At 41.2% G+C, this 26,361-nt stretch overlaps 1 protein-coding gene across 14 annotated transcripts in view; it reads left to right on the top strand.

The window, feature by feature from the left end:
- Positions 1-26,361, top strand: part of TPK1 (thiamin pyrophosphokinase 1) — a 214,438-nt gene that overhangs the window by 127,445 nt on the left and 60,632 nt on the right. For 11 of the 14 annotated variants that reach the window (XR_007375793.1, XM_048939505.1, XM_048939494.1 and 8 more), the window contains one exon: positions 22,926-23,037. The exons of 2 other annotated variants lie outside the window; for them this stretch is intronic. Coding sequence is in view for 10 of the 12 variants with exons in the window: in XM_048939505.1 (XP_048795462.1) it covers positions 22,926-23,037 (112 nt within the window). In the remaining 2 variants the exon portion in view is untranslated. Of the gene's footprint in view, positions 1-9,856; positions 10,711-22,925; positions 23,038-26,361 lie in introns of those variants that run through there. One more of the 14 variants, XR_007375794.1, reaches the window with a different exon arrangement.

Here is a 26,361-nt window from a genome sequence, read left to right as displayed (position 1 = left end):
TATAGCATGTGCTGTTGAATCTTCAAAATCTTAGAATCGTATTTAAAAATAAAAATAAATTAAACAAACCTCCCTTGATTTAATGGATTATACGGACTTAGGTTCATCAAGATGGTGTGATAACAGACCTGTATGCCATGTCTGCATCACTTCTGCAGACATGATTCAGCAAAAACTCAAAACAATCTCAGATAATTCAGTTCTCTAGATCTTTTTTACTTGTGGAATATGGAGAAAGAGGGTAATTATTTACAAAGTCTTTCTGCCTTTTGGGCAGAGTAAAAGAAGAAAATGTAGTGTGTGATTGCATGTATTCACAAACTTTCCAGTAGGAAACACATTACTAGTTGTCGGGAGGTTTTATGTATAAACAGATGTCTAGCCCTACATTTCTTACAGTTATAGTAGGAACAGCTCATAGGAATGTGTAACATAGAAATATTTAAGCAGAGCTCGCTCTTATTCAGATTTGAAAAACAAATGTATTTTTGTCCACATAATCATGTTATCAAACCTTCAAGTAAGATTCCTGAAGTCTAAAATTGAATACAGTTGATACAATTGAATTGTATCCGTGTTTATACACGCATGTAAATATAAACAGGAAAAGAGCAGACTTCAGAACCTGTGGTACCTAGCGCTTAAAACAACATTTCTAAACTTTGAGTGAACTTAAGGCAATCTTAAACACAGAAAGCTGGGAAACAAAGTAGAGTTTTTCACTTTATTCATTATTAATCCGAGATGCTTTTGATTTTGAGTGTGAACCTTTTAGTACTAGTACACTAATTCTGGAACGTACCTGTAGTAACTTTAGGTTTGGGGTAGTAAATCACATTTAAGTTTTGTGAGGTCTTGTCCTTTCTTTGTTTTTTGTTGTGGGTGTTGAGGGTTTTTTGTTTTTGTTTGATTGGTTGGTTAGAGGAGTGAAAAATCTTTGGATGTTTAATAATCCTTTGACAAAATCAGTGGCTGTTTTGATGGAGCTGCCTGCTGATTATACATTCTGCACTAAATATCTGATGGTTTCATGGTTGATAACTGCAAAGACAATAAGTAGAAAATACATGAGCAGTGAAGCAGCTAGCAATTTTGACATTAAAAAAAAAAAAAAAGACATAAAAAAGATTAACACCTTTCCAAAACAGAACTCCAGTTAATAAGTTTGTAGTTGAAACTCACAAATGCTGATGGGCCCTTAGAGACAGGATTTTTCTTACAAGTGACATCTATACTGAAGTCAATTCAGCATCTGTGGAAATTGCAGAGCAGTCTGTAATACAGATCTTGTCTCAGTGCAGGTGTTTAAAAAATGATAGGGATATTCATTCATACAGCAGGCAGGCATAGACTCTGTACAGAAGCAAATAAAAGAAATGTATACAGATTTTGGTTTATGTGTGCAATCTGGAACAATCAAGTTTTGCCCCTTTATGTATGTCTGTTTACATTAATTCGCTCTAAAACTAAACCACATTTAGAAATCTTTCATAGATATTTCTCCCATGCTGGTCCAAAAGCAGGTTTATGTGATGAGGTGCATTTTTCAGTAGTGTGAAGACCTGGTAGTATGCGAAAACCTCACCTCTTATCACTGAAGGCTTAGGGAAAATTTGGGTTAAGGTAGGGACTGAATTTTCTGTATCTGAATTTGTCATTCCTTGCACATTAGTTTAAACTATTCAAAGGAAAAAATAATTTTTTTTTTATACTGCAGTGCAAATCAGTACCACTCATTCCCCTGTCAAAATAGGAGTCATACCATTATAATTAGGGAGAAAATAAAAGAGGAAAAGGTTTAGTAAGCAAAAAGTTATTTATTTATTCTTTGATTATTTTTGTGTTACAGTTGTAGTTTGTAATCATTTTATTCTTTAAATACATCTATGCACTTATAAGTATGAAGATAGTAGTTGTTTTTACACTATGTCCTAAATCACATCCAGGTTTAATCCCAGTTTTGAAAGGAACCATCTCGTGCGCATCTAACCATATGCCAGTGCTGTTTTTTTCCAATCAGTATCTTTTTATTTTTAATAGCAAGCACAAAATTTACAGAAATGAGGAGAAAATATCAGAATTTTTCTGAATTCTTTTGTAAGCAGGCCCCAGAATATTTGTTTTTTTTAATTAACTTGCTATTAAGAAACCTAAATTTCAGTGTTTGCATGTGTTGTTGTTCGTTTTTGTTTATTTGATTGGTTGGCTGTTTTTTTTTTGTTTGTTTGTTTGTTTTGTTATTATTTCCATGTTTTGTTTTTGCCAGCTCATTTGGTCCTCAGCTGTGGGCTTCCCAAGCAGACACCAGGAAAGCTTCTTACTTCATGGGCCAACAAAACCAAATAACAGCTGGGCTAGTTCCAGCACTGGCAGATCCATTGCAAATCCCATGCTGCTGTAAACCTGTGATTCCTCCTTTCAGGAGTCAGTGACCTTGAACACTTCATACATCAACCTATTGTGCATTTTAATAGGAAAACTGAAGATTTGTGAGGAAGTTGTCATGCAGACTGTTTGTTGCTATTGATTTTGTCAGGTAGTGTCTCACTCCAATTTATAGGAGGGAGAGAAGATTCTTTTAATATATGTATTACCCAACAGCAAGATTAAGACACACAGAGTCAAATGTTAGCCCGACCTGTTTATTACAATTCCTAGTCATTTAGGGAAATGGGAAAGGAAAGACAATAGGGCAATAGGAAAGATAGGAAATAAAAGCAAAGAGTCACTGTAGGAAGCAAGAGAGAAATAGTCAAATAGTCACCACCACCAATTCCAGCACTGCTTGTAGTTCAGACATTGATCTTCAGTAGTGACAGGTTGTTTTTCAGTGACGACAAAATATGACAACAGTACAGACTTATTTATAAGTCCAAAGTGTTTGAGTCAGCTCTCTTTGGAGTGACAGCTCAAATCCAAAGTGATTGAGGCATTTCTCTTTGGAGTGGCAGCTTCTGGCTTTGGGACCTCAGCAAAAACTCCTTTGTTCCCATTTTCCGGGCCTTGCCAGGAGATTAGAGGGAGCAGGGAGGTGCCCACCTGCATCCTGTTTTTCACAGGACACAATGATGTCATTCTCCAATTCTCCCATACCAAGCTGGAGTTATTTGGTCACAGGCCAGATCTTCTGCCAATAAACATTCCTGAGCACTCTCTTCCAGAGGCAAACAGCTCCAAAGAAATGCTTTCAAATGTAAAATTGTCCACAAAGTGATGTTGTTTGCCACACAGCAACACCCATCTCTCATCTCCTAGACAAGTCAGAGTCTTATTGCAAGAAATGCCTCAGAAAGCAAGCATTGAGCCCAAAACAAAGACTAAAGATAGTCAGCTTTAGTCTTCCCTGGGGGTGTGGTGACAGAATTGCCTTTTCAGACATCCTCAACATGTTCATTAAATAGCTTCTCCAAGTTCCCATCTCCTTGTCAGGATGTCCGTTGTCCTTCCGTATGACCAGAACCAAACTGAGCCAGTTTTTTTTTTTCTTTTCTTTTCTTTTTTTTTTCTGGCTTTAAAAATTCAAATCTTAATTGTTATTAGTCTTGCCATCATGATGTAACAGTCCCCAGCTATCTCTTCAAGATGAATTCAGCTGGAGGTGGTGATTGTTGCCTATTTGGTTTTTCTAAATGTTTTAAGATAAATCTCAGTATTCATATACTGAATGTATGATATTTACAAACTGTTGCAAAGGACATCACATAAACAATTTCAATATGTTAAGAATTTGCATTCCTAAGTCTTGCTGAATATAACCGCTTGCCATTATATGTGCAGGCAGGTAACACTGCCCCTGAACTACAATCACATCTCTTTCAGATCTCCTTCATCTCCAGAATCTGAATCCCCGTCTCTTTTAACAAACATTGCAGGCCATTGACAAGAGGTTCATTCGTAGGGCTGGAATACTCCGTGGTGGCTGATGTCCACACTGCACACCTTTAATGCTGTTTTATTTCAGACTTATCCTTGTTTGGCTTTGTGATTTTGCACATGCCTACTAGAGTCTGGAGTTGTTAGGTGCTCTTCTGAAAACAATCTTCCTGTTTGGTGTTGCTCCAGCTCCCTGTGAATAAACATAAAACATAGTAAGTGGAGACAATTGGGAGATCTGATTAATTAAAAAAAAAAAAAGAAGTCAGAATTGGATTCTTTCTGCCTTGAACCCCAAAAAGACAAGTCATAAAATCTTGCATTATTTACAACTTGTTCTCAATTGTATATAGTTACAAATAATTATTTTTCAAACCTCATTCTGAATGAGCTAAAACAACTCAAACTATTTGATTGTACAGAGATAAGCAAAAATAATCAAAAATAATAGTAATGTTAAATCTTAAATGACAGGATGAAATTTCTGACAAACTTCATGTGAAAAGAAACACTGAGACATTAATCTCTCTCATTGAAATGACACAATTTGGGGAGTGTCAACAAGATATGCTTTCCTAAATTAAACTGAAATATCAGACATAATTTGAATTACTAACCATAAAATCATAGAAGCATAGAATCACTTCAGTTGAAAGGGAACTTTAAAGGTCATCAATTTCAGTAGGGACATCTACAGATAGATCAGGTAGCTCAGAGTCCTGTCCAGCCTGATGCTAAATGTCTCCAGGATTTGGGTATCCGCCATACTTCTGGGCAACCAGTTCCAGTTCCAGTGCTTCAATACCCTCATATCCAGACTAAATCTCCCCTCTTTTTGTTTGAACTCATTTCTCCTTGCCCTGTCACTACTGTCCTGCTGAAGATTCTGTTCCCTTCTTTCTAATAGCCCCCCTTTAGATAATTGAAAGGTCACTATTAATTCTCCTGGATCTTTCTCTTCTTCAGGCTGAGCAGCCCCAGCTCTTTCAGCTGGTCTTTGGGGAAGAGGTGTTCCATCCCATGGATCATCTTCATGGCCTTCCTCTGGATGTGTTTCAACTGGTCTATGTCTCTCTTTACTGAGGACTCCATATCTGAATTTGGTACTCCAGGTGACGTTTCACCAACACAGAGTAGAGGAACAGGATCACCTCCTTTGACTTTCCTTGCCATGTTTCTTCTGATGCAGCCCATGATGTGGTTGGCTTTTTGGTCTGCGAGGGCGCATTGCTGGTCATGTCCAGCTTGCATCCACCAGTATCCCCCTATTCTCTTTTGGCAGGGCTGTGTTCAATCCTTTCATCCCCCCAGCTTTTGTTGATAGTGAGAGTTGCCATGACGCAGGGGCAAAACCTTGAGTTTGGATGTGTTGAACTTCATGATGTTCTCCTGGCCCCACTGCTTGAGCCTGTTTACGTTTCTCTGAATAGCATCCTGTCCCTCAGTTGTGTCAGCCATACCACACAGCTTGATGTCACCTATAAACTTGCTGACGGTGCACTTAGTCTCACTGTTGATGTCATTGATGAGGGTCTTAAAGAACATCAATCCCAGTGCTGACCCCTGAGGGATACCACTCATCACTATCTTTATCCAGACATTGAGCCATTGACCACTACTCACTGGGTACGATCTCGCAACCAGTTTCTCATCCATCAAACACTCCACCCACCAAATCTATATTCTTTCTAATTTAGAGAGAAGGATGTTATGGAGAACTATGGCAAAAGTCTTACTGAGGTCCAGATAGATGACATCAGTGGCTCTTCCCTTGTCCATTGGCAGTTACCCCATCACAAAAGGCCATTAGGTTGGTCAGGCAGGACTTGACCTTGGTGAAGCCATGCAGGTAGTCTTCATATCATCTTCTTCTCTCTTCCATGTACCTCTGCACAGTTTCCAGGAGGAAACTTCCATGATCCAAGAGGAAATGCTCCATGATCTTCCCCAGCACAGACATGAGACTGACAGGCGAGTAGTTCCCTGGGTCATCCTTTTTCCCTTTCTTAAGAGTGGGTGCAACATTGCCTTTTATCCAGTCACCAGGGACTTCACCTGACTACCATGACTTTTCAGATGTCGTTGAAAGTGGCTCGGTGACTACATCAGCTAATTCTCTCAGGACTCCTGGATGCATCTCATTGAGACCCATAGATTTATGGATGTTCAGGTTCCTCAGGTGGTTGCAATCCTGATCTTTACTTACAGTAGGAGGGACATTGCTTCACCAGTTCCCACCTTCCCTACTGTCTGCTCAAGGGCTGTGTGAATAGCAGTCCCCAGTGAAGACAGGTAAAAAAATGTTGCTGAGTACCTCAGCCTTCTCCTTGTTCACTGTTACCAGCCTGCTTCTATTGCTTACTAAGAGGGTATGCCCTCTTGGGTTTTCCTTTTCTGGTTTACATACCTGTAGAAGTCTTTCTTGTTCTTTGCGCCCCTGTCCAAGCCCAGTTCCAGCCTTGGCCTTCCTGTTTGCAACCATACAGTCTGTCAGCATCCCTATACTCTTCCTGGGTACCTGTCCCTGCTTCCTTTGCGTGTGCATTTTCTTCTTGCTCTTCTGTTTGACCAGCCTGTCCCTGTTCAGCCATGCCAGCCTCCCACCTTCTTTTCATGACTTGCTTCACCCAGGGATGGAAAGCTTTTGTGCTCTGAGAACAGCTTCCTTAATGGTCTGCCAGCTCTGCTCTACTCCCTTTTCCTTGAGGACAGATTATCAGGGGATTTGTTGATTAACTCCCTGAAGAGCTAGTATTTCCTAAAATTTAGCATCCTTATTTTATTCTTTGTATGTCCTGTATTCCTCAAGAGTGTGAACTGCACTGTAACATGTTTGCTGCAGCCCAGGCAGCCTCCAATCCCACTGTGACTCATCAGTTCACTTGTGGTGAGCAAAAGGTGCAGTACTGCAGTTCCCTGGTGGGGAAATACCAGACTGTAAAACAGAACATTTCAGCACTACCTGAATGAAAGAACATGGTAGCCAACTGATTTGTCACTACACATTCTATATCATAACCAGATTAACTTAATGATCTAAATATTCTTCCACTAAGTGACCATGTAAAACATGGTGCTTTTCAGCTACTCCAAGTGTGCACTGATTATCTGCACAAATGCCTCTCAAGGAGCTAAGAAGAGTTCTGAAACTATTTAATATATTTCAAATGACAGGGCTTTTTTCTTAATTTTACTGTGGATTTGTGTTTTGCTAGGGTTGTATAAAATTATGAAGAGATTTTGTATCATTACATTCCAGAAGAAATCTGGAATGCCTATTTTGTAGTCTGTCAACAAAAATATACCATGTACCTCATTTCAAAACCAAGGGAATTTTTTATAAACTCTTTTGCTTAATATTTCTTGGCTGTATTTGAATAATCCACATTCACCTTCCATTTAGTTACTGTCTGAAACCGAACATAAACAAAACAAACAATACAACTCTACAAAACATGGTTTGGCTCCAGAGATGCTGTTAACACACAAAGCTTTTTGTTGGATTTCATCCTTCTACCGTTCAGCTTTGTAGTCAGAATGAATGGGGTTAATTATATGTACAGCCTTCCTAATAGGTCATGTGGGAATTGTTGGCTATTAATGAGAGTTTGGTGTTAGCAAGAGAGCTGTCCTTTGAAAGGCTGTAAACTGCTATAGTGACTGTCAGCTGCCACACAACCATGGTTGCTTTTTATTTAGAAGTTGAAGTGATCTTTCTGGTGAACCACAGTCAGTTCTTCTCTGCATTTTGTCTCAAGTCCTGCTTCTCAAGAAGCAAATTCCTTAGTCTTCTGTAAGTTGAGCAGAGCACAGGTGTTGGAGGTGAGGGAAGGAACTGAGATCCAGATCAGATAAACTTTTCTGAAGAGCATTCTACCCTGATCTCTTCCTTTGCAAGAGGTGTTGTAGATGAGCAGCCAGCTTGCTCTGACTCCAGAAAGATTCCTCTGCAAATTCTTTGTACATGTGTGAGTGTCTGCACACTGGCTGCTTAGTTTAAGACAGAATTATTAATTGTTGCACATTTAAGTGTCTCAAGTTACTCACTTAAATTATATGTATATATATAAAATATATATATTTTTTTTTTTCCCCAGAAATTGCTACGTTGGAACTTAGTGTCTCAGTTTAAGATTGCAATAAGTTCTGGCAAGTTTTAATCTTGTACTTGTCTGAAATTATTATCCAGAAGAAGCTTTAAACAAATGAATCTTTTTCTGCTCTTTCTCAGTTGTGTCATTTTGTGCAGTTCTCACAAAGATTAATTCTGGTTTAGGTATCTATTCATTAAAACAAAATAAAAACACTGAAATACAATATTCAAGGAGAAAAGTAATTCAAAACTTGCTTTTTTATCAACACTTTCAGATCACTTAGAGCTAAATAGCACTGCAGGCATGTTTGAATATCTGCTTCATATAGGGGCAAAAGTTTCCTTTAATAACATTTAGTATCCTCTTTCAGTGCTGAATCTGCAGCTACAGACACAAGGCTGTAGTATTAGAAAGTTGGATCGCCTCAGCTTGCTGAGAAGTGATGAAAGGAAATGAACTCTGTGACTTGTTTTCAGAGAAGTGTGGGTTGATGTACATGCTTTTATTTTAAAAAGAGTAAAAATTCTTACTGTCATGCTCTTCAGTCAGACTTTTGTTTTCCTGATGTTGGCAGGGACATGGAGAAATGAACAGATGAATACATTTTTACACCCCCACACACTGTTCTTTTTATATAATGAAGACAACTGTTTATTCAGCTAAATACAGTAATTCTCAATCCATATATACTCATTTGAAATTTTACAAAAATGCTCATAAGCATTCAGCAAAGCTGAGAAAATGTATACAGATGGATGTATTGTGTTTCATCCATTTACACATTTGATAATTTAAATTGAGGAGATGAATATATCGTGTTAGAGGATCCAAAATCAGCATATGGTAGTACAGTGACCCAGCCTCCAGAGAATACTATGTGCTGCTGGAAATTTGATTGCTCCTTCCCAGCCCCAAGTTTCCAGACACTAGCTAGTTCTTTTGAAACTAGTCAAAAATACAACTTCAGATTCCTTTTTGTACCTCAAGTATGCTCAGAGGTTGTTTGGAAGACCATGCCTTTTTCTATTAGCAGAAAAGCCTTTTTCTTTTTGCAAGTTTCCATTGTACTGTTACTGGTAATATTTTCACAGAATCACAGAATCACAGAACTGTAGGGGTTGGAAGGGACCTCCAGAGATCATTGAGTCCAACCCCCCTGCCAAAGCAGGTTCCCTACACCAGGTAGCACAGGTAGGCATCCAGGCAAGTCTTGAACATCTCCAGAGAAGGAGACTCCACCACCTCCCTGGGCAGCCTGTTCCAGTGCTCCATCACCTCACCTAAAGAAGTTCATGTGCACATTTGTGCAGAACTTCCTATGCTGCAGTTTCCAGCCGTTTCCCCTTGTCCTGTCTCCACTCACCACTGAAAACAGTCTGGCCTCGCCATTCTGCCCCCCACACCTTAGATATTTATAGACCTGGATCAGGTCCTCTCTCAGTCTCCTCTTCTCAAGGCCGAACAGACCCAGTTCACCCAGCCTTTCCTCATAGGAGAGATGCTCCAGGCCCTTCACCATCTTCGTGGCCCTCCGCTGGACTCTTTCCAAGAGATCCTTGTCTTCTTTGTACTGGGGAGCCCAGAACTGGACGCAGTGCTCCAGATGAGGTCTTACCAGGGCAGAGTAGAGGGGGAGGATCACCTCCCTCGACCTGCTGGCCACGCTCTTTTTAATGCGCCCCAGTAAGCCATTGGCCTTTTTGGCCACAAGGGCACACTGCTGGCTCATGGCCAACCTGTCGTCCACCAGGACACCCAGGTCCCTTTCCGCAGAGCTCCCCTCCAGCAGGTCATCCCCCAACCTGTACTGGTGCATGGAATTATTCCTCCCCAGATGCAAGACTCTACACTTGCTTTTGTTAAACCTCATCCGGTTTTTTTCTGCCCAGCTCTCCAGCCTATCCAGGTCTTGCTGAATGGCAACACAGCCTTCAGGCGTGTCAGCCAATCCTCCTAACTTCACATCATCGGCAAACTTGCTGAGGGTGGCCATTATCCCCTCATCAAGGTCATTGATGAAGATGTTGAACAAGACCGGACCCAGCACAGACCCCTGAGGAACACCGCTGCTTACAGGCCTCCAACTGGACTCTGCACCACCAACAACGACCCTCTGTGCTCTGCCAGTCAGCCAGTTCTCAACCCACCTCACTGTCCACTCATCTATCCCACACTTCCTCAGCTTTGTTATAAGGACGTCATGGGGAACAGTATCAAATGCCTTGCTGAAATCAAGGTAGACTACATCCACTGCTCTCCCCCTATCCACCCAGCCAGTGACAACATCATAGAAGGCTACCAGGTTGGTCAAGCACGACCTCCCCCTGGTGAACCCGTGCTGACTACTCCTGATAACCTCCTCTTCTTCCAGTTGTCTGGAGATGACATCCAGTACAAGCTGTTCCATCACCTTTCCAGGGACAGAGGTGAGGCTGACTGGCCTATAATTGCCTGGGTCTTCCTTCTTGCCTTTTTTGAAGACTGGGGTGACGTTGGCTATCTTCCAGTCTTCAGGCACCTTCCCCGTCTTCCAAGACTTCTCAAAGATGACCGAAAGCGGTTCAGCAATCACCTCTGCCAGCTCCTTCAGCACCCGTGGATGAATCCCATCGGGTCCCATGGATTTCTGAACATTGGTGTTGCCTAGGCGCTCCCGGACCACCTCTTCCCTGACAGAAGGGGGGTCTTCCATTCCCCAGATCCTCTCACTAACCTCCAGGGTCTCAAATTCCTCAAATTTTGGGTAAGCAATGGGAGTTTCCCTTCTGAAATCATAGATGACCTGAATGTAATTCTCTTGTAGTGCTGTATCAAAGGCATTCCACTTGGTAGAAAGGAAACAATAAGGAAATCACGTGAATACATTTCAAGAGGAAAGCATAACTAGAGAAGATTCTAAATAAGGGAAAATTTGTACTGAGGAGTAAAGCACCTAATTCTTTGCTTGTGTATTATGCAATTGGAGACATCAATTTGTAGTTCTCCGGAAGTTTATTAGTACTTTAAGTAGCTAGAAATTAATCCAGTAGTTTTTTTTTTTTCTTCTTCTTTTTTTTCTCAAGGATTTGTCCAGATGTTCTAGCTCTCATTCTCTTTTGTTTCTTTTGTTTATATATTTGTCACTGGTTTTACAGCAAAGTGTCATTCTTTTGACAGTTATTTTGTTGTATCAGTGTTTTCCTTCCTCTGCATTATATTACTTTGTAATTAATATAATCTTACATGTTTTATAGTGGTCTCTTGTTTCATATGTGTAAATTCTATTTTATTCCCAAACAGTGAATAAGAAGGAATGTCATGCTAAGGCTGAGTGTGCTATCTGCATGTTGTTAATTTTAAGCATTTGTATGGGGAATCCACATAGATCCAAGGATGGCAAAAAGTAAATGCCTCATGGATATTTTGCTCCTTTCTAATCTGCTAACCAATACAATTTCTTCCTCCTTTTGGTAGTATTTTAAACATTGCTATGTTATGCTGCTTCATGTACTCTTTGGGCATATTCTCTCAGAATTACAACTCTGGTAACAGATGGAGTGCTGGAAATGGATGAGTTTCAACAAGGCCAAATGCCGGGTCCTGCACTTCTGCTACAACAACCCCAGGCGACGCTACAGGCTTGGGGCGGTGTGGCTGGAGGACTGCGTAGAGGAAATGGACCTGGGGGTATTGATTGATGCTTGGCTGAACATGAGCCGACAGTGTGCCCAGGTGGCCAAGAAGGCCAGTGGCATCCTGGCTTGCATCAGAAACAGTGTTGCAAACGGGAGCAGAGAGGTGATTGTTCCTCTGTATTCAGCACTAGTGAGGCCGCACCTCGAGTACTGTGTCCAGTTTTGGGCCCCTCACTGCAAGAAAGACATTGAGGCCCTGGAACGTGTTCAAAGGAGGGCAACAAAGCAGGTGAGGGGTCTGGAACACAGGCCATATGAGGAGAGGCTGAAGGAGCTGGGAATGTTCAGTCTGGAGAAGAGGAGGCTCAGGGGAGACCTTACTGCTCTCTATAACTTCCTGAAGGGAGGTTGTAGTGAGCTGGGGGTCGGCCTCTTCTCTCGTGTCATTAGTGATAGGACCAGAGGGAATGGCTTCAAGCTACGGCAGGGGAAATTCAGGCTGGACATTAGGAAGTATTACTTTTCAGAAAGGGTGGTCAGGCACTGGAATGGACTGCCCAGGGAGGTGGTGGAGTCACTGAGCCTGGGGGTGTTCAAGGAAAGGCTGGATGTTGTGTTGAGGGACATGGTTTAGTGGGAGCTATTGGGAATAGGTGAACGGTTGGACTGGATGATCTTTTAGGTCTTTTCCAACCTTGATGATTCTATGATTCTATGAAAGACATGTTCCGCTTGCAGAATTCTTGTGACAAAAGATTCCAGGATGATTGTATTTGTATATGGTAAGATTTCACTGCCAAAGATTTAGCGCTTGGGCTTCCTGCTTTTAATGATTTCAGTGTGCTTGTGAATATTCCTCTGTCTTCTGAGGAACCATTTTGAGGTCAGGAGGAAAGCCAGTGTCACTCAAAAGAGGACGAGAAGAAGAAACCCAGAAACTACAGGACCGTCAGCCTCCCCTCCATCCTTGGGAAGATGATGAAACAGCATATTCTTGATGCTGTCTCTAAGAAAGTGGAGCTTTCTTGGTGTTCCCCTGGCATCGGTACTGGGTCCAGTCTTGTTCAACATCTTCATCAGTGAACTGGATGAAGGGATTGAATGCACCTCAGCAAGTCTGCTAATAATAATATAACACTGAGAGGGAGTATCTTGATACACCAGAAGGTTGTGCTGCCATTCAATGAGACCTGGACAATCTGGAAAGCTGGGTGCAGAGGAACAACCTTATGAGGTCCAACAAGAGTATATCCACCTGGAGAGTAATAACCACATGCATCAATACAAGTTATGGGCTTACCTGCTAGAGAGGAGCTCTACAGAGAAAGACCTAGGTGTCCTGGTAGACAAAAGGTCGAACATGAGTTATCAGTGTGCCTTTGTGGCCAAGAAGGCTAATGTTATCCTGTGGTGCACTAAAAAGAGAGTGGGCAGCCTGTCAAGGGAGATTCTCCTCCCCCTATTCTGCCCTGGTGAGTCCCCATCTGAAGTACTGTGGACAGTTCTGGGCCCCCAGTTCAAGAAAGACAGGGAACTTCAAGAGATTTTACAAGTTGATTAGGGGCCTGGAGCATCTCTTTCATGAAGGAAGATTGAAAGACTAGGGACTGTTCAGCCTGAAGAAGAGAAGACTGAGAGGGAATCTTAACATTACTTACAAGTATCTCAAGGGTGCGTGTCAGGACAATGGGAACAGGTGCATTTTGGTCATTGCCAATAACAGGACAAGGGACAATGGACACAAACTGGAACATATGAAGTTTCATATGAACATGAGAAAAAAAAATTCTTTACTTTGGGCATGTCAGAGCACAGAACAGGCCACTCAGGGAGGCTGTGGAGTCTCCTTCTCCAGAGATATCCCAAACTCACCTGAACGTTTTCCTATACAACCTACTATAGATGGTATTCAGAGGTTATATCAGAGAATCATAGGATGGCTTAGGTAGAAGGGGCTTTGAATATCATTTAGTTCCAGCTCCCCTGCTGTGGGCAGGGTTGCCAGACACTAAATCAGGCTGTGCCAGAGATTCAGCCTAGCCTTGAATGGCTCCAGGAATGGGACATCCACAACTTTTCTGAGCAACCTATTCCAATTCTCAACACCCTCTGAGTAAAGAATTTCTACCTAATGTCTAACATAAACTTTCCCTCTTTTAATTGAAAGCCATTCCCCCTTGTCCTGTCACTGTCAGACTGTGTCAAAAGTCAGTCTCTCACCTGCTTACAAGCTTCCCTCAAATATTGGAAGGTCACAATGAGGTCTCCTCAGAAGTTTTTCTTCTTGGAGCTAAACAATCCCAGTTCCCTCAACCTTTCTTTATAAGAGAGCCTTCTAATCATCCTCATAGCCCTCTCTGAATCTGCTCCAGCAGCTCTCTTTCTTGTGTGGGGACCCCAGGCCTGGATGGAGTATTCCAAATGGGGCCTAATAAGGGATGTAGTGGGAGACAATCGTCTGCTTTTCCTTACAGGCCACCCGTCTTTTGATGCAGCTCAGGATTCCATTAGCCTTTTGGGCTGCAAGTGCACACTGTTGGCACAAGTCCAGCTTTTTTGTCTGCCAGTAGCCTCAAGTCCTTCTCTGCAGGGCTTCTTGCAATGAGTTCTTATCCCAGTCTGGGATTGCCTCAACGCAAGCAGCACCTTGCACTTGGCCTTGTCGAATCTCATTAGACTCCTGTAGGCTCACTTTTCAAGTTCCCTCTGGATGGCATCCCTTCCTTATACTGTATCAACTGCACCACTCAGCTTAGTGTCATCGCAAACTTGCTGAGGGTGCACTTGATCACACTGTCTAAGTCACTGATAAAGTTATTGAACTGCACCAGTTCCAGGATAGACCCTTAGGGATACTACTCATTACCAGCCCCCATCTGGACATAGATGCATGGACCCTCTGGTTGCAACCATTCAACTAATTATTTATCTGATATTCTTTACCTGATAGTCTACCCTTTAAATCCATATCCCTGTAATTTAGAGATAAGGATCTGGTGAAGAACACTGTCAAAGGCTGGCTCTAGTCCAGACATCAGTTGCCCTTGCTCTCTCCACCAGTGACATCACTCCGTCATAGACACCTGCCAGATTGGTCTCTCCCTTCCAACCCCTATGATTCTGTGATTCTGTTATTGATTCTGTTATACTATTCTGATTCTTGGTTATTGGATTTCCCTCTACATTTACTCTATAATTTTCACTAGTTTATAGTGGGCTGAAAAAAATGTTGTGGAATTCTGCTTGTGTTACTACTCAGGTTTCAGTAGAATAAGCATCTCCTTAGGGTTGGACCCAGAGTAGGTCAAGAATAAATTTAAGGCATTTGTCAGTCTTCAAGATATGTCTTTGAAAAGAAAATAAACCTCCGAAATTCCCTTTTAAAGTAGCTTCTGTCTTTCCAGATATCTTATTTGCTTGATAAAATGTTTTCATCCCTTCTTTTTCATGCCCGTTAGCAGTATCTATGCTGCTGACAGTCTTACCTGCTTGCAGTGTCCTGACTGGAGGTCTGGATACTGCATTTTTTCACCTCTGATTGCTTTTTTCTTGTCAGTAATATGGGCCTGATAGAAGATTGGACGTAGGTAGTTGTCTCACTCATGATAAAACAGGTGTTGGGCAAATGGGATGCATTTAATGTGCTCAATTAATGCAAATCAACATTGATCTTACATGTGAAGTTTGCTCAGGAGGGTCTTACTAGGCCTATGAATGTGTAAATCTCTTTTATCATAAGATCTTTGTGGATAGTTTGTACATTAGGCATACAGTAACAAACTCTTAAATGTATAACCTTAGGATATAGTAAATCTGTTCATTTCAGCAGCACTTATACAGGGATTTCTTTTAATACCCATGTCACAAATAGGAAGCAGATGTGTTCATTAATTGGTTCTATTAATGATTATTTGTTTGCTGCCTGGGATTTTATTCTCTGTAGTATCATTTTACAAAGTGCAGGTCTTCAAGGATAGGATAAGTGGTTCTCTACACAGCAAAGAACTGATTTACTTAAGTCCGTCCATTTTGGTACTGGAGCACTACCCACATTAGACAGTAAAGGTCAACAGGATCGTCACAACCTTTTAAAGTATTCTCTCAAATAACAGTAAATTTCCTAGGTTTTCAAAGTGCCTTTACAGTCATTGCTATGATACGCAACAGCGTTTAGACTATGCTGTTTTCAGTGGAACTGAGCGTATTTCTGTTTTCAAAAGCAACAAAAAGTTTTATTGTCTCAGATAATGTGCTGTGAATAGAATGCATATAATAGCAACTTGGCACTTTTTTAATACAACCCTTTGGGAAGCTTGGCTGTATTTATCGTGCTCATAATCTCAGCTTAAAAGCTTTTGTTATTGTTAAATCAAACTCTCACACAACTAATGATTAATGGAAATATTTCTAGAACTTTGTTTTTACATTATTGCCAGTCATTATATTTGATTTTGAACATAAATGTTCTCAGCTTGATTTCATCCTTGTTCCTTTCCTCCTCCTCTCTGTTTGTGGCAGTATTAATTTCCACCCTTTGATTATTTTATCTCCATACCTTTTTACCTTTTTCTGCACCCAGCTGATAATGTACCACAACAGTTGTAGTTTTTGCCATTTCCATAGGTAACACAATGACATCTGTATTTTTCTTTTTGCTGCTGTTGTTTTCAAGTGTATGCTGCCACTTATGTGGTATTGAAAAAAAGATGATGGAAACAAATTTTTTGTCAAAAGATAAAGGAAAACTATCTAGATCTTTCTAGATAGTGAATGAGGTGTCTTGCAGCAGTTGGGTAGATCTTAAGAAATCCTATTTCTGTATTGTCCCAAATGTTACAACAAGAATGGGTGAAAGAATACCACTTGTAACTCACATTTGATTTAAGTTATTCACTGAATTTATTCTTACTGGACAAACTATCATGGCAGCCTGAAAATTAGAGTAAGATTGTTTTGTCCTCTAATCTTGTAACTGGTTTCTTTTCCTTCCCCATTATCCCCTTCACCTCCCTTAGTCCTTCATCATTTCCAAGATTGCTCATAGATATCTTCATTTGTATTTTTTAAAGCTTCAGTTTGACTTCTTATTCCTCTCCAGCATCCTCTTAAGCCATGAGAGTTCTTCTCTGTCCACTTCTAGCCTGCAAGCTCCCAGGTTTTTCCCCTTCAGATCCTTTCAGAATGCACTACTGAAGGTCAATTCCCTTTCTCTCTCTCCTTCACTGTGTTTTGTTGCGTGGTTTCTATTTTAGAATATACATACACTGTAATACATTTAGTCAAGTTGATCTTGAAAGCACTTGGAGAAGTCAGTTCTCTGGACTTTCATGAGCACGAATAGCCACCATCTGACAGCTTTTATCTGGATTTTGTTCATGAGCTTACAAATTTTTGACCAATTATTTGAGTGTCTTACTGCCTCTGTTAGTGTATGATAAAATACGTGAGTTTGTGGTAATCAGTTCTTCTATTGAATTCTTCGCTTCTATTAATTTGATTTGTGAGCTATAGCAGTAGCTTTAGGTCTTTTGTCACCAAGTGCTGGAGTAAAGGGGTGTTCAATCATTACTATTTGAACGCTTTACTATAAGACATGAAACTGAAAAGGGAAATTTTAACTTACATGGATGAAGAATTCTCAAAAATAACTTCTGATTTTTTTTTTTACTGCTGAACTTAGAAATTGATTTTATTTCCTAACATGACAGACAAAAAATGAAGAAAATAATGCTGCCAATAGGTCAATTTTAAAAACTAATTTAATGGAATAAAAATCAATGCAGCTATATTATTTGCCATTATTTTATCACCACTAACATTCAAACATAGTAATATTTGATCCTTGTGTTACAATATGAAAATATTTCAGTTACCTTTTTCAGAGGCAAAAAAAAAAACCAAACAAAAAAACTCTTGGGGAGGACAGATTTACGTAGACAGATTTGGGTTTTCTTTTTCTTTTTTCTTAATTTTGGAAAACTGAGTTCTGCACCAACTGAACAGTTTTGTATTTTTTATGCCAGAATATAATTGTTCCATTAATTGCAGTAATTTAAATAGAATAAATTAATACTTGCATTTGCAAATTACAAGCTGTGAACCTCCTTTCCCCCACCAAATAGCATTTCCATCTTATGTGGTTGAAAGATGTGCACTTGAAACTTGACAATAAGCTTGGATGCCTAATTTCCTGTGTGACAGACTTGCAGTACTTAGTCTTTAGAGACTTCCTGCATTGGCTATTAATCTTCTTTGGGGAAAAAAAAAGTGAGAACATCATTTGTTTTGTTTGGCTGTTTTTTTCCCCAGTGATCATTTCTGTTTTCTGTCTGTGCTTTTCTCAATAAAATAAGGTCTCTTACTGATTTTTTAAAGAAAAGTCTTACAATCTAGCCTGTATAATAACAGTAAGCCAATACGCAAGCCATGGGTTTGGCTTAACAGATAAGAGGTTTTTTAAAAAAATAATTTGCATTTTAATATTTTAATTCCTGCTTACCTACTGCCTTTGGTTTAGCTCTTGGCTCCTGGTATGATAGCCCTTTGGGCTTGTGACATTTGAGAGCTGGAAACTGTCCTTTTGAAGAAGAAAGTCAAAGTTGTTACATACTTGCTGGGAAGTATGAAATGACATTTTAGAGAAGTATGCAATATTGGAAGACTCTTGATAAAATCCTGGATACTGGTGAGCTTCTGATAATGGCCTCTTCTGTTTTATGAATTTACTTCATGCGAACAGAAAGCCAGATTTCTGCATAAGTTTTGTATAGATAGGGCTTAAATTCAGTAAGCTGGGCCAGAATGTCAGAAAATGAAAAATGTGAAGTTAATAACAGGTAGGTTCAATTTTGAGTAATACAGATCTCAATTAAATTCTCTATAAAGTACTTTTACCTATCTGTTTAACACATGAATGTACTAAGTTTTCCCATGGAGTAGCTTTGAGCAGTGGTAATATGGACATTCACTGAGAACAGACAATCCCACTCCTTCACCCTCTTCTTCATCATCATCTTTGTTATAGGCAACATAGAACGGCCTGGGTTGAAAAGGCCCACAATGATCATCTAGTTTCAAAAAACGTCTGTGATTCCATCATGAGAGACCCTGTACTTGTATTCCTTTTCTTCCTCTCTCTGTACTACAAGAAAGAAGTGGCATGGCACATTGCATACCTAAAAGGATATCAAGCCTGAAATTATTACACCTCTGCCTTCAGCAGGCAGATGTTCACAACCATTATAGGAATATACGGCCCATCACCACATGAAGGTGGGCGTAATGAGAGGATAGATGATACAGGATAACTATCTAGTTCAAGTATTAGATGGACTGCCCCGAGGAGAAGCTCTACTGGACCTGGTGCTCACCAATGCAGAGAACATTAGAGGGTTAAGATTGGAGGCAGCCTGAGTTGCAGTCATAATGCCCTGGTAGAGTTTGTCATCTTGAGGAATGCATGCCTGGCAAAAAGTAGAGTCAGGACCCTGAATTTCAGGAAAGCAAACTTCCGGCTGATCAAGGAATTGCTGGGTGGATCTTGTGGGAAAGTGTCCTTGAGGGCTGAGGAACAGAACAGAGCTAGCAGCTCTTCAAGGACACCCTTCTGAGATTGCAGGAGCTCTCCATCCCCCAGCAGAAGAAGAAACGGAGCAGAGGAGGAGGGCGAGTGGTATGGCTGAGCAAGGACCTGCAGCTTAAACTTTATTAGGGAAAAGCAGAAAGAGGGAAATGTACAGGAAGTGGAAGCAGGGTTGTGTAGCCTGTGAAAAATATAGGGACATTGTATACATGTGCAGAGATAGCATCAGGAAAGCCAAGGCAAAGATGGAGGAGAACTTGGCAAGGGATGAGAAAAATAAAAAGAGGTTCTAGGGGTACGTAGGCAGGAGGAGACAGACAAAGATCATAGGCTCCCCCTCTGATAAATGAGGATGGAGAACTGGCTTACTCAGACATGGAAAAAGCTGAGGTATTCAATAATAGCTTTGCCTCGGTCTTCACTGGTGGTCAGGCTCCTCTGCATGTCTGCCAGGACCCTGAACCTCTAGGTGAGGGTGAGAGGAGTGGATTCTGACTCATAGTAACAGTGGAACAAATCTTAGACTTCCTCATGAAACTGAATGTATATAAGTCCATGGGCCATGTGATATCCATCCTAGGGTTTTAAGAGATGGCTGATAAGGCTGCCGAGCTGCTCTTCATCATATTTGACAAATCATGGCTGTCAGGTGAAATCCCCAGTGACTGGAAAAAGGGAAACATTACTTATATTTTCAAGAAAGGGAAAAAGGATGATCCAGGGAACTATAGGCCAGTGAGCCTCATCACTATACCTGGGAAGATTATGGATCATGGAGCAGAACCTTCTGGGTGCCTTATTAAGGCACATATGAGATAGAGGTGATCCAGGACAGCCAGCATGGCTTCACCAAGGGCAGATCTTGCCTGACCAACCTGGAGGCCTTCTATAATCGAGTGACAGCACTGGTGGACAGTGAAAGGGCAATAGATGTCATCACTCTGGACTTCTGCCATGAAAAAGGATAAGAACCTGGCATAAAGATAAATTATAACGTGGCCTGAGTTAAAGATAAGCTGCTAAGCTTTATAAGGAAATTTGTGCTGTATCTTCAAGTGGTTCACTACACACTGAAGCGTAATCTGAACATATCTTTTCAAGAATAAAATAATATTGGGTGATGGCGCTGGACAGCAGCCAAAGATGGAGTTCACCACAGTCTTTAGTGAAGATAAAAAGCCCCACATTTGAAAGTACATTCTGCTCCATGTGTAAACAGAATCTTCATATTCTGTCTCAATAATTTACTCTGTATTGCCACCTGCCTTCCCATCATCACTGTAGAACTGTTAGGTCACAGCTTCAATTGCTGACTGAGCACCTGGTGAACGGATGTGACCAGAAGAAGTAGACCCAGGGTGGAGACATTCTGGGCTCATATGAAGGCTAGTCACTGAAGGGAACATATCTCTTGGACCTAGGATGCTTTTTGAGAAGGAGCTAGAAAGCCCCTTCACCAGCGGAGTGAGTTAAACTCTTCCTTCTGCATGTGATTATTGGCCTACCCGTGAATGTTTTACCTGTCAGAAACAATTTAGCTTCTTTCTGAGCAGAACATTTGGTGTAGTTGGCAGGGTACCAAGGAAAGCATCTTAAAGACAGAAATAGCATTTGTAAAGACTATTCCTGGGCTCCATCAGAAGAGGGGTGGCCAGCAGGGACAGGGAAGTGATTGTCCCTCTCTACTTTGCCTTTGCGACGCCCCATCTGTCTCCAGGCTTGGGGCCTCCAATGCAGGAAAGATGTGGAGCTGCTGGAGAGGGTCCAGAGGAGATCCACAAAGGCAGGCTGAGGCAGCTGGGCTTGTTCAGTCAAGGGAAGAGAAGGATGGGAGGAGACTTCATTGCAGCCTTCCAGCATTTAAACGGGGATTATAAACAGGAGGGGAGTCAACTTGTTACAAGGGTAGACAGTGACAGGACAAGGGGAACGGTTTTAAGCTCAAGGAGAGAAGGTTTAGATTAGATGTCGGGGGAAGTTCTATACAGAGAGCGTGGTCAGGTGCTGGAACAGGCTGCCCAGAGAGGTTGTGCATGCTCCGTCCCTGGAGGCTGGATGGGGCCCTGGCTACCTGGTCTACTACCAAATCTGGAGGTTGGTGGCCCAGCCTGTGGCAGGGGGATTGGAACTTGATGATCCTTGAGGTCCTTTCCAACCCAAGGCATTCTATGATTCTATTCCACAATGGTTTGGATGCAGAAGATCTCTCTTGAAAAGGAGTTACCCGGCTTTCTAGTATCTCTGTAGCATTCTGCCGTGGAGGTAGTAGAAAAATGGAAACCATTTAGGAGTTACAGGGACATTCCCAAGTTGCCATCTTGTATGGCTGAATTTCTTGGAAAATTTGAGAAATCATATTTCAACTGCTAGGGAACGGCAGCTTAATGCATCAACTGTGGCACGGCCACAGCTAGTACCGTTGAATTCCTTCAAATCTGAAGAAAAGTTAGGGGAGGAAAATGAGGTGATATTTGCCCAAGTTGAGCACAAGCCTACCTTGTTTTGTGGGGTGATAAGCTCAAAAAACAGGTAGGAATCTACCAATGGAGAAATTTAGATCCATAATCTTGAAAGATTATAACCTAGATTAATGGGATCCTTGGTACATAAATGGACCAAAAAATAAGAATAAAATAGAAAATTCTTCTGATAAAGTGGAAACTATTAGTGTAACCCTAAGAAAAACTACAAAGAAGACACAACTAGAGGCTCTGGTACAACTGGAATCTCTAGAAAATGTGACCGACAGTGACTCAAAAAACTAAAACTTTCCAGGGAAGACCAGCAAGTGTACCCTCTGCTGAAACAATATATACCATGGCTTGCTTGTGTGGGGCAGCTGAATTAATGGATCTGGTACAAAAACTTTAAACACTAACAGGGTGCTGCACTTACGTCGGGGCAATCCCAGTTTAAAGACTGGGGGAAGACCTCCTTGAGAGCAGCGCTGCAGAGAAGGACTTGGGGGTCCTGGTGGATGAGAAGCTGTACATGAGCCAACCAAATACGTGTAAGCCATGCAATCAATACTCTCTAATGGGCAGCATTTCCGAGGTTCATTTGTTATCTGAGAACATGACACATGTTGAATTTGATTCTTCATAATGCATTTGGTATTAACAGGAAAATCTGTCAAACACCTCAGAAGTCACTTTCTCATTTGTGGTATTCTTGTAGCTAATTATAATAAACAAATTGCAATAAACAAGTAAGTTTCTTATAATTAAAACTGAGCCAGAATTCTGAAGTTTTCCTTTTGCTGTGTGAGAGATTTTCTCTATCCACTCCTCATTGGGATTGTTCATATGCTATTATCTGGAAAGCTGCTCATCTGGGATCTGTGAGTGCTGCTTGAAAGCTTGGTCACATACCCACTGTTGTTAATAGCTGTTTCTCATACGTGCCTTAAACTTAGTGGTTACAAGCTGAATTTACCTTTTATGTATAAAAAAATGTGTTTTAATTTCACTTTACTGTTATTACTTAGTATAAGAATATTCGTGTAAATATTTACCTTAATTTCTCCTTCACCTCGGTTAGTTTCTACAAGTATTCCTTCCTGAAAAGTATTTTTTTGGGGAAGTATGTGGAATTTTGAAGATGTTATCAAAAAAATGCAGGAATTTCAGCAATGCTCTGACCAATGTTAATCTTCAGATCAGGGGAACAAAAAAAGAATGAAAATTGGAAATGAGATTTCTGCAACCCCAGCCCATGTCTCCCCTCACTCTGCAGCCGATCTCAGACTCTTCTGTGTTGCAGGGCAAACACAAGCTGCAGGTGGACACAGGACTGGAAGGTTCCTGGTGCGGCCTCATCCCAATTGGGAGCTCCTGTGACAATGTTACCACGACTGGTCTCAGGTGGAACCTTGGTAAGTCGGGGCCACCCTTTTCCTTCTGGCCACACATCTCCATGCAGCTGTCATTGCTGAGCATCCACGTCAGCCTCACTGCCACCCAGGGGCTTCCTACGGTGGGCATTGGAGTGTGGCACTCCATTCCTGCATCCCTGCTGGATCCCCTGCTTGTTTCTGGGAATGAAGTTTTAAAAAAATCACAATAATTAAAACTGAAATATTGCAGGCAGAGACACATTTTCAAATTGGGAGTAATATTTTAAATTGAACTTTTCTTGGAGTTGTGATAAATTGCCATCTTGATGCATTGCCCTCTGTGGAGGAGATGCTGGGGGTGCCTAAAGTCCTAGTTACATGTCATAAAGTTACAACAGACAAACTGTTGTATCACAAAAATGCGATACAGATTATTAAAGCTACCTCACTTCCCCTGAACTGCTTTACATATATTGTCTGTTTGTCAACTCTGAATGACTATATCTTTGTCTTTTTCTGATTTTAAAATGGGAAGAGAAGTGGGACATCTATTTGTAGAGAAAGATTTCTTGACCAAAACCAAACAAAAACTGAAATCATCTTCATTTTCCTGCCCAGTCTCCCACTGATTCCACTGAGTGATTCAGCTGTATTCACTAAAGGAAATAATGGGATATAAGTACGGCATGAATTTCAGGGTATGAGAGACTGGTCAGATAAAAGGATGGAGAGCTGTCTGACTAGTGATGATTTCATTCTCTTAAACTGGGTTGTAAGAGCTGAATGTTTAAGGGACTGTCTCTTAAATTTAAAAAAATGAAATATTTTCATTTGTACTGATATGTGCATTTGACAAGTAAGTTACAGAATATTCCTCTGCTCACTCCTGCTGTGTAGTAAATGTTGTGGCAAGTTATACTGAGGGACCAGCCATTTCTCAGCAGATATTCTGCCCTTCAGAGTGATCTGAAGGTCAGAACAGCCTTACAGTAATGGGGAAAGTCTTTGAAACTTACATCATTCTGTAAAATGCTGCTACATGGATCAAAATGTGGTGGGCTCTGTGAGGTTGCTGTCCTTTTTTGTGGTTTTGAGTGATTCGTTTAGAGAGCAAATTATTTATAATCAGAATTCTTTCTAGTTTAATGTCATAGATTTCATCAGTTTTACAAGGTGCTCATTAAAAAGAGAGTAATTTTAAAGATTTGTCTGCTGTCACCAATGGCATGGCTTTGTTATGATTTGTGAATGCTGAAACTAAATGTCACCCTGTACAAAACAAAAATATTTTTGTACTTTTAAACAAAGTTTTCCACATGTTCCTCTTAAAGGAAACAGTTTACCAGTCTGCCTGTCCCAGTTTGAGGAGAACGCAGTGGGAGTTATATTAATAGCTCATAGCTAGGATGGGGTTGAGAAATTGGTTTCTTCATCTGTTTATGATTATGCTGTAACAAACTTCTTCAGGTTGTTAGGAGACATAGCTAGGTATGGACTTACTGAGATTTTTATTACACGATTCAGTCTTTCTCTCTGGGAGACACCAAAGTATTGAAGTGCCTGTTATTTCATGTTAACATGGCACCATCATCCCATCTCCCAGTACTTGCTGCTCTCCATTTCCAAGAGGGAACCTCAGGCTTTACAGTCTTCTTTAGTGATGTGTTATAGGCTACACTTTGAGTCTCGGTAGTCCTGTTTCTGATGGGTAGAGAGAGACTCGGCTAGCTCATGGAGTGGGAACTCAGGTGCTATTTTCCTCAGTCCGTTAGGAAATAGAGAAGGATACCGAGAGGAACAGGAAACCCCCCTGATCAACACAAGTGTAAAAGTCTCATGCCATAAGAAGAATGGGGTAGTTTATTCAGCACCAGGCCTGCTGGCAACTGATGGGGTCTGTCTGTGTTAAAGTGAGAAAACCATTCTAGCGCAGGAATTGCGAGGGCTCGTGGAGAGTGCTTTAAGCTCGATTTGAAGGGTATGGGATAAAACCAGTCTAACTTGAGACTGGGGGTAGTGTTCCAGGACCAGGGGTGAGCCCAGCTGAAGTGTGTCTACCCTAACACACGCAGCATGGGTAACAAACAAGACAAGCTAGAAGAGTTTGTGAGACTGTAAAACTATGACTTAGTCACCTCCACTGAAACGTGGTGGGATCATTCTCATGACTGGGGATGTTGCAATGGAGAGCTATAAGCTCTTTAGAATGGATAGGCAGGGAAGGAGGAGCAGTGAATTTGCTCTCTGTATTAGGGAGCATCTGGATGTCTTAAAGCTCAGAACTGGGAATGATAATGCTGAGTCATTATGGGTAAGGATCAGGGGAAGATGTGGCACGCAACCAGTATGAAGAGACAGATGAAGTGTTCTGTAAGCAGTTGGCAGAATTCAAACAATTGCTGGTCCTTATTCTCATGGGGGACATCAACTTACTTGACATTCACTGGAAATAGAATACAGCAGAGAGGAAACAGTCTAGGATGTTCCTTGACACAAGAGCAGGAACTTGGTGACACAGCTGGTAAGAGAAAGTACCTAATGTCTGACAAACAGAAAGAATGGTGGGACATTGTTTGAGTTCTCCATTCTTGGTGAAATTAGGATGGAGGTCAGACTTTAAGTTGTTTAGTACGTTGGTACCCTTGGTACAAGGGTACCTTTAGTACCCTTACTACATTAGTACTGGTACCCTTGGGAGTCAGTCCTGAAGTACAGAGGGGTCCAGAAAGCCTGGACATTCCTCAAGAAGGAAATCTTAAAGGCGTGGGAACAGGCTATCCCCCTGTTCCGTAAGATAAGCCAGCAAAGAAGACGAGCCAGGATGAACAGGGAACTGAGAGAGTTTCCTTTCTTTGGAAGGAGGGTCAGACATCTTGGGAAGAGTGCAGAGATGTTACTAGGGTATGCAGAGGGAAAATGAGAAAGGCAGAAGTCCAGGAAGAGCTTAATCTGGTCACCATTTTTTAAGGATAATAAAAAAATGTTCTTAAAATATATTACTACCAGCAAGAGAAGGGCCAAGAAGAATCTCCATCCTTGATTGGATGCAGTGAGGAACATTACCAGTGAGAATGAAAAAAAGGCGGAGGTTCTCAATGCCTTCCATAATAGTCAGACTAGCTGTATTCAGCGTATTCAGACAGGAATAGGGAGCAGAATAACCCCCCCCCCCCCCCCCCCCCCCCCCTCAATTCAAGAGGAAACATTTAGCGACCTGATGTTCCACTTGGACTTTCACGGGGCCATGGAGCCAGATGAGATCCACTTGAGAGTCCTGAGGGAATTGATGGAAGTGATTGCTAAGCCACTTTCCATAATTTATCAACAGTCTTGGCAAGCCAGGGAGGTCCCAGATAACTAGTG

The sequence above is a fragment of the Lagopus muta genome, chromosome 3, assembly GCF_023343835.1.
Source record: "Lagopus muta isolate bLagMut1 chromosome 3, bLagMut1 primary, whole genome shotgun sequence".
NCBI classification, from domain to species: Eukaryota; Metazoa; Chordata; class Aves; order Galliformes; family Phasianidae; genus Lagopus; species Lagopus muta.
Note: the sequence above shows the minus strand (reverse complement) of the source record. Positions and strands in the feature narration are given on the sequence as shown.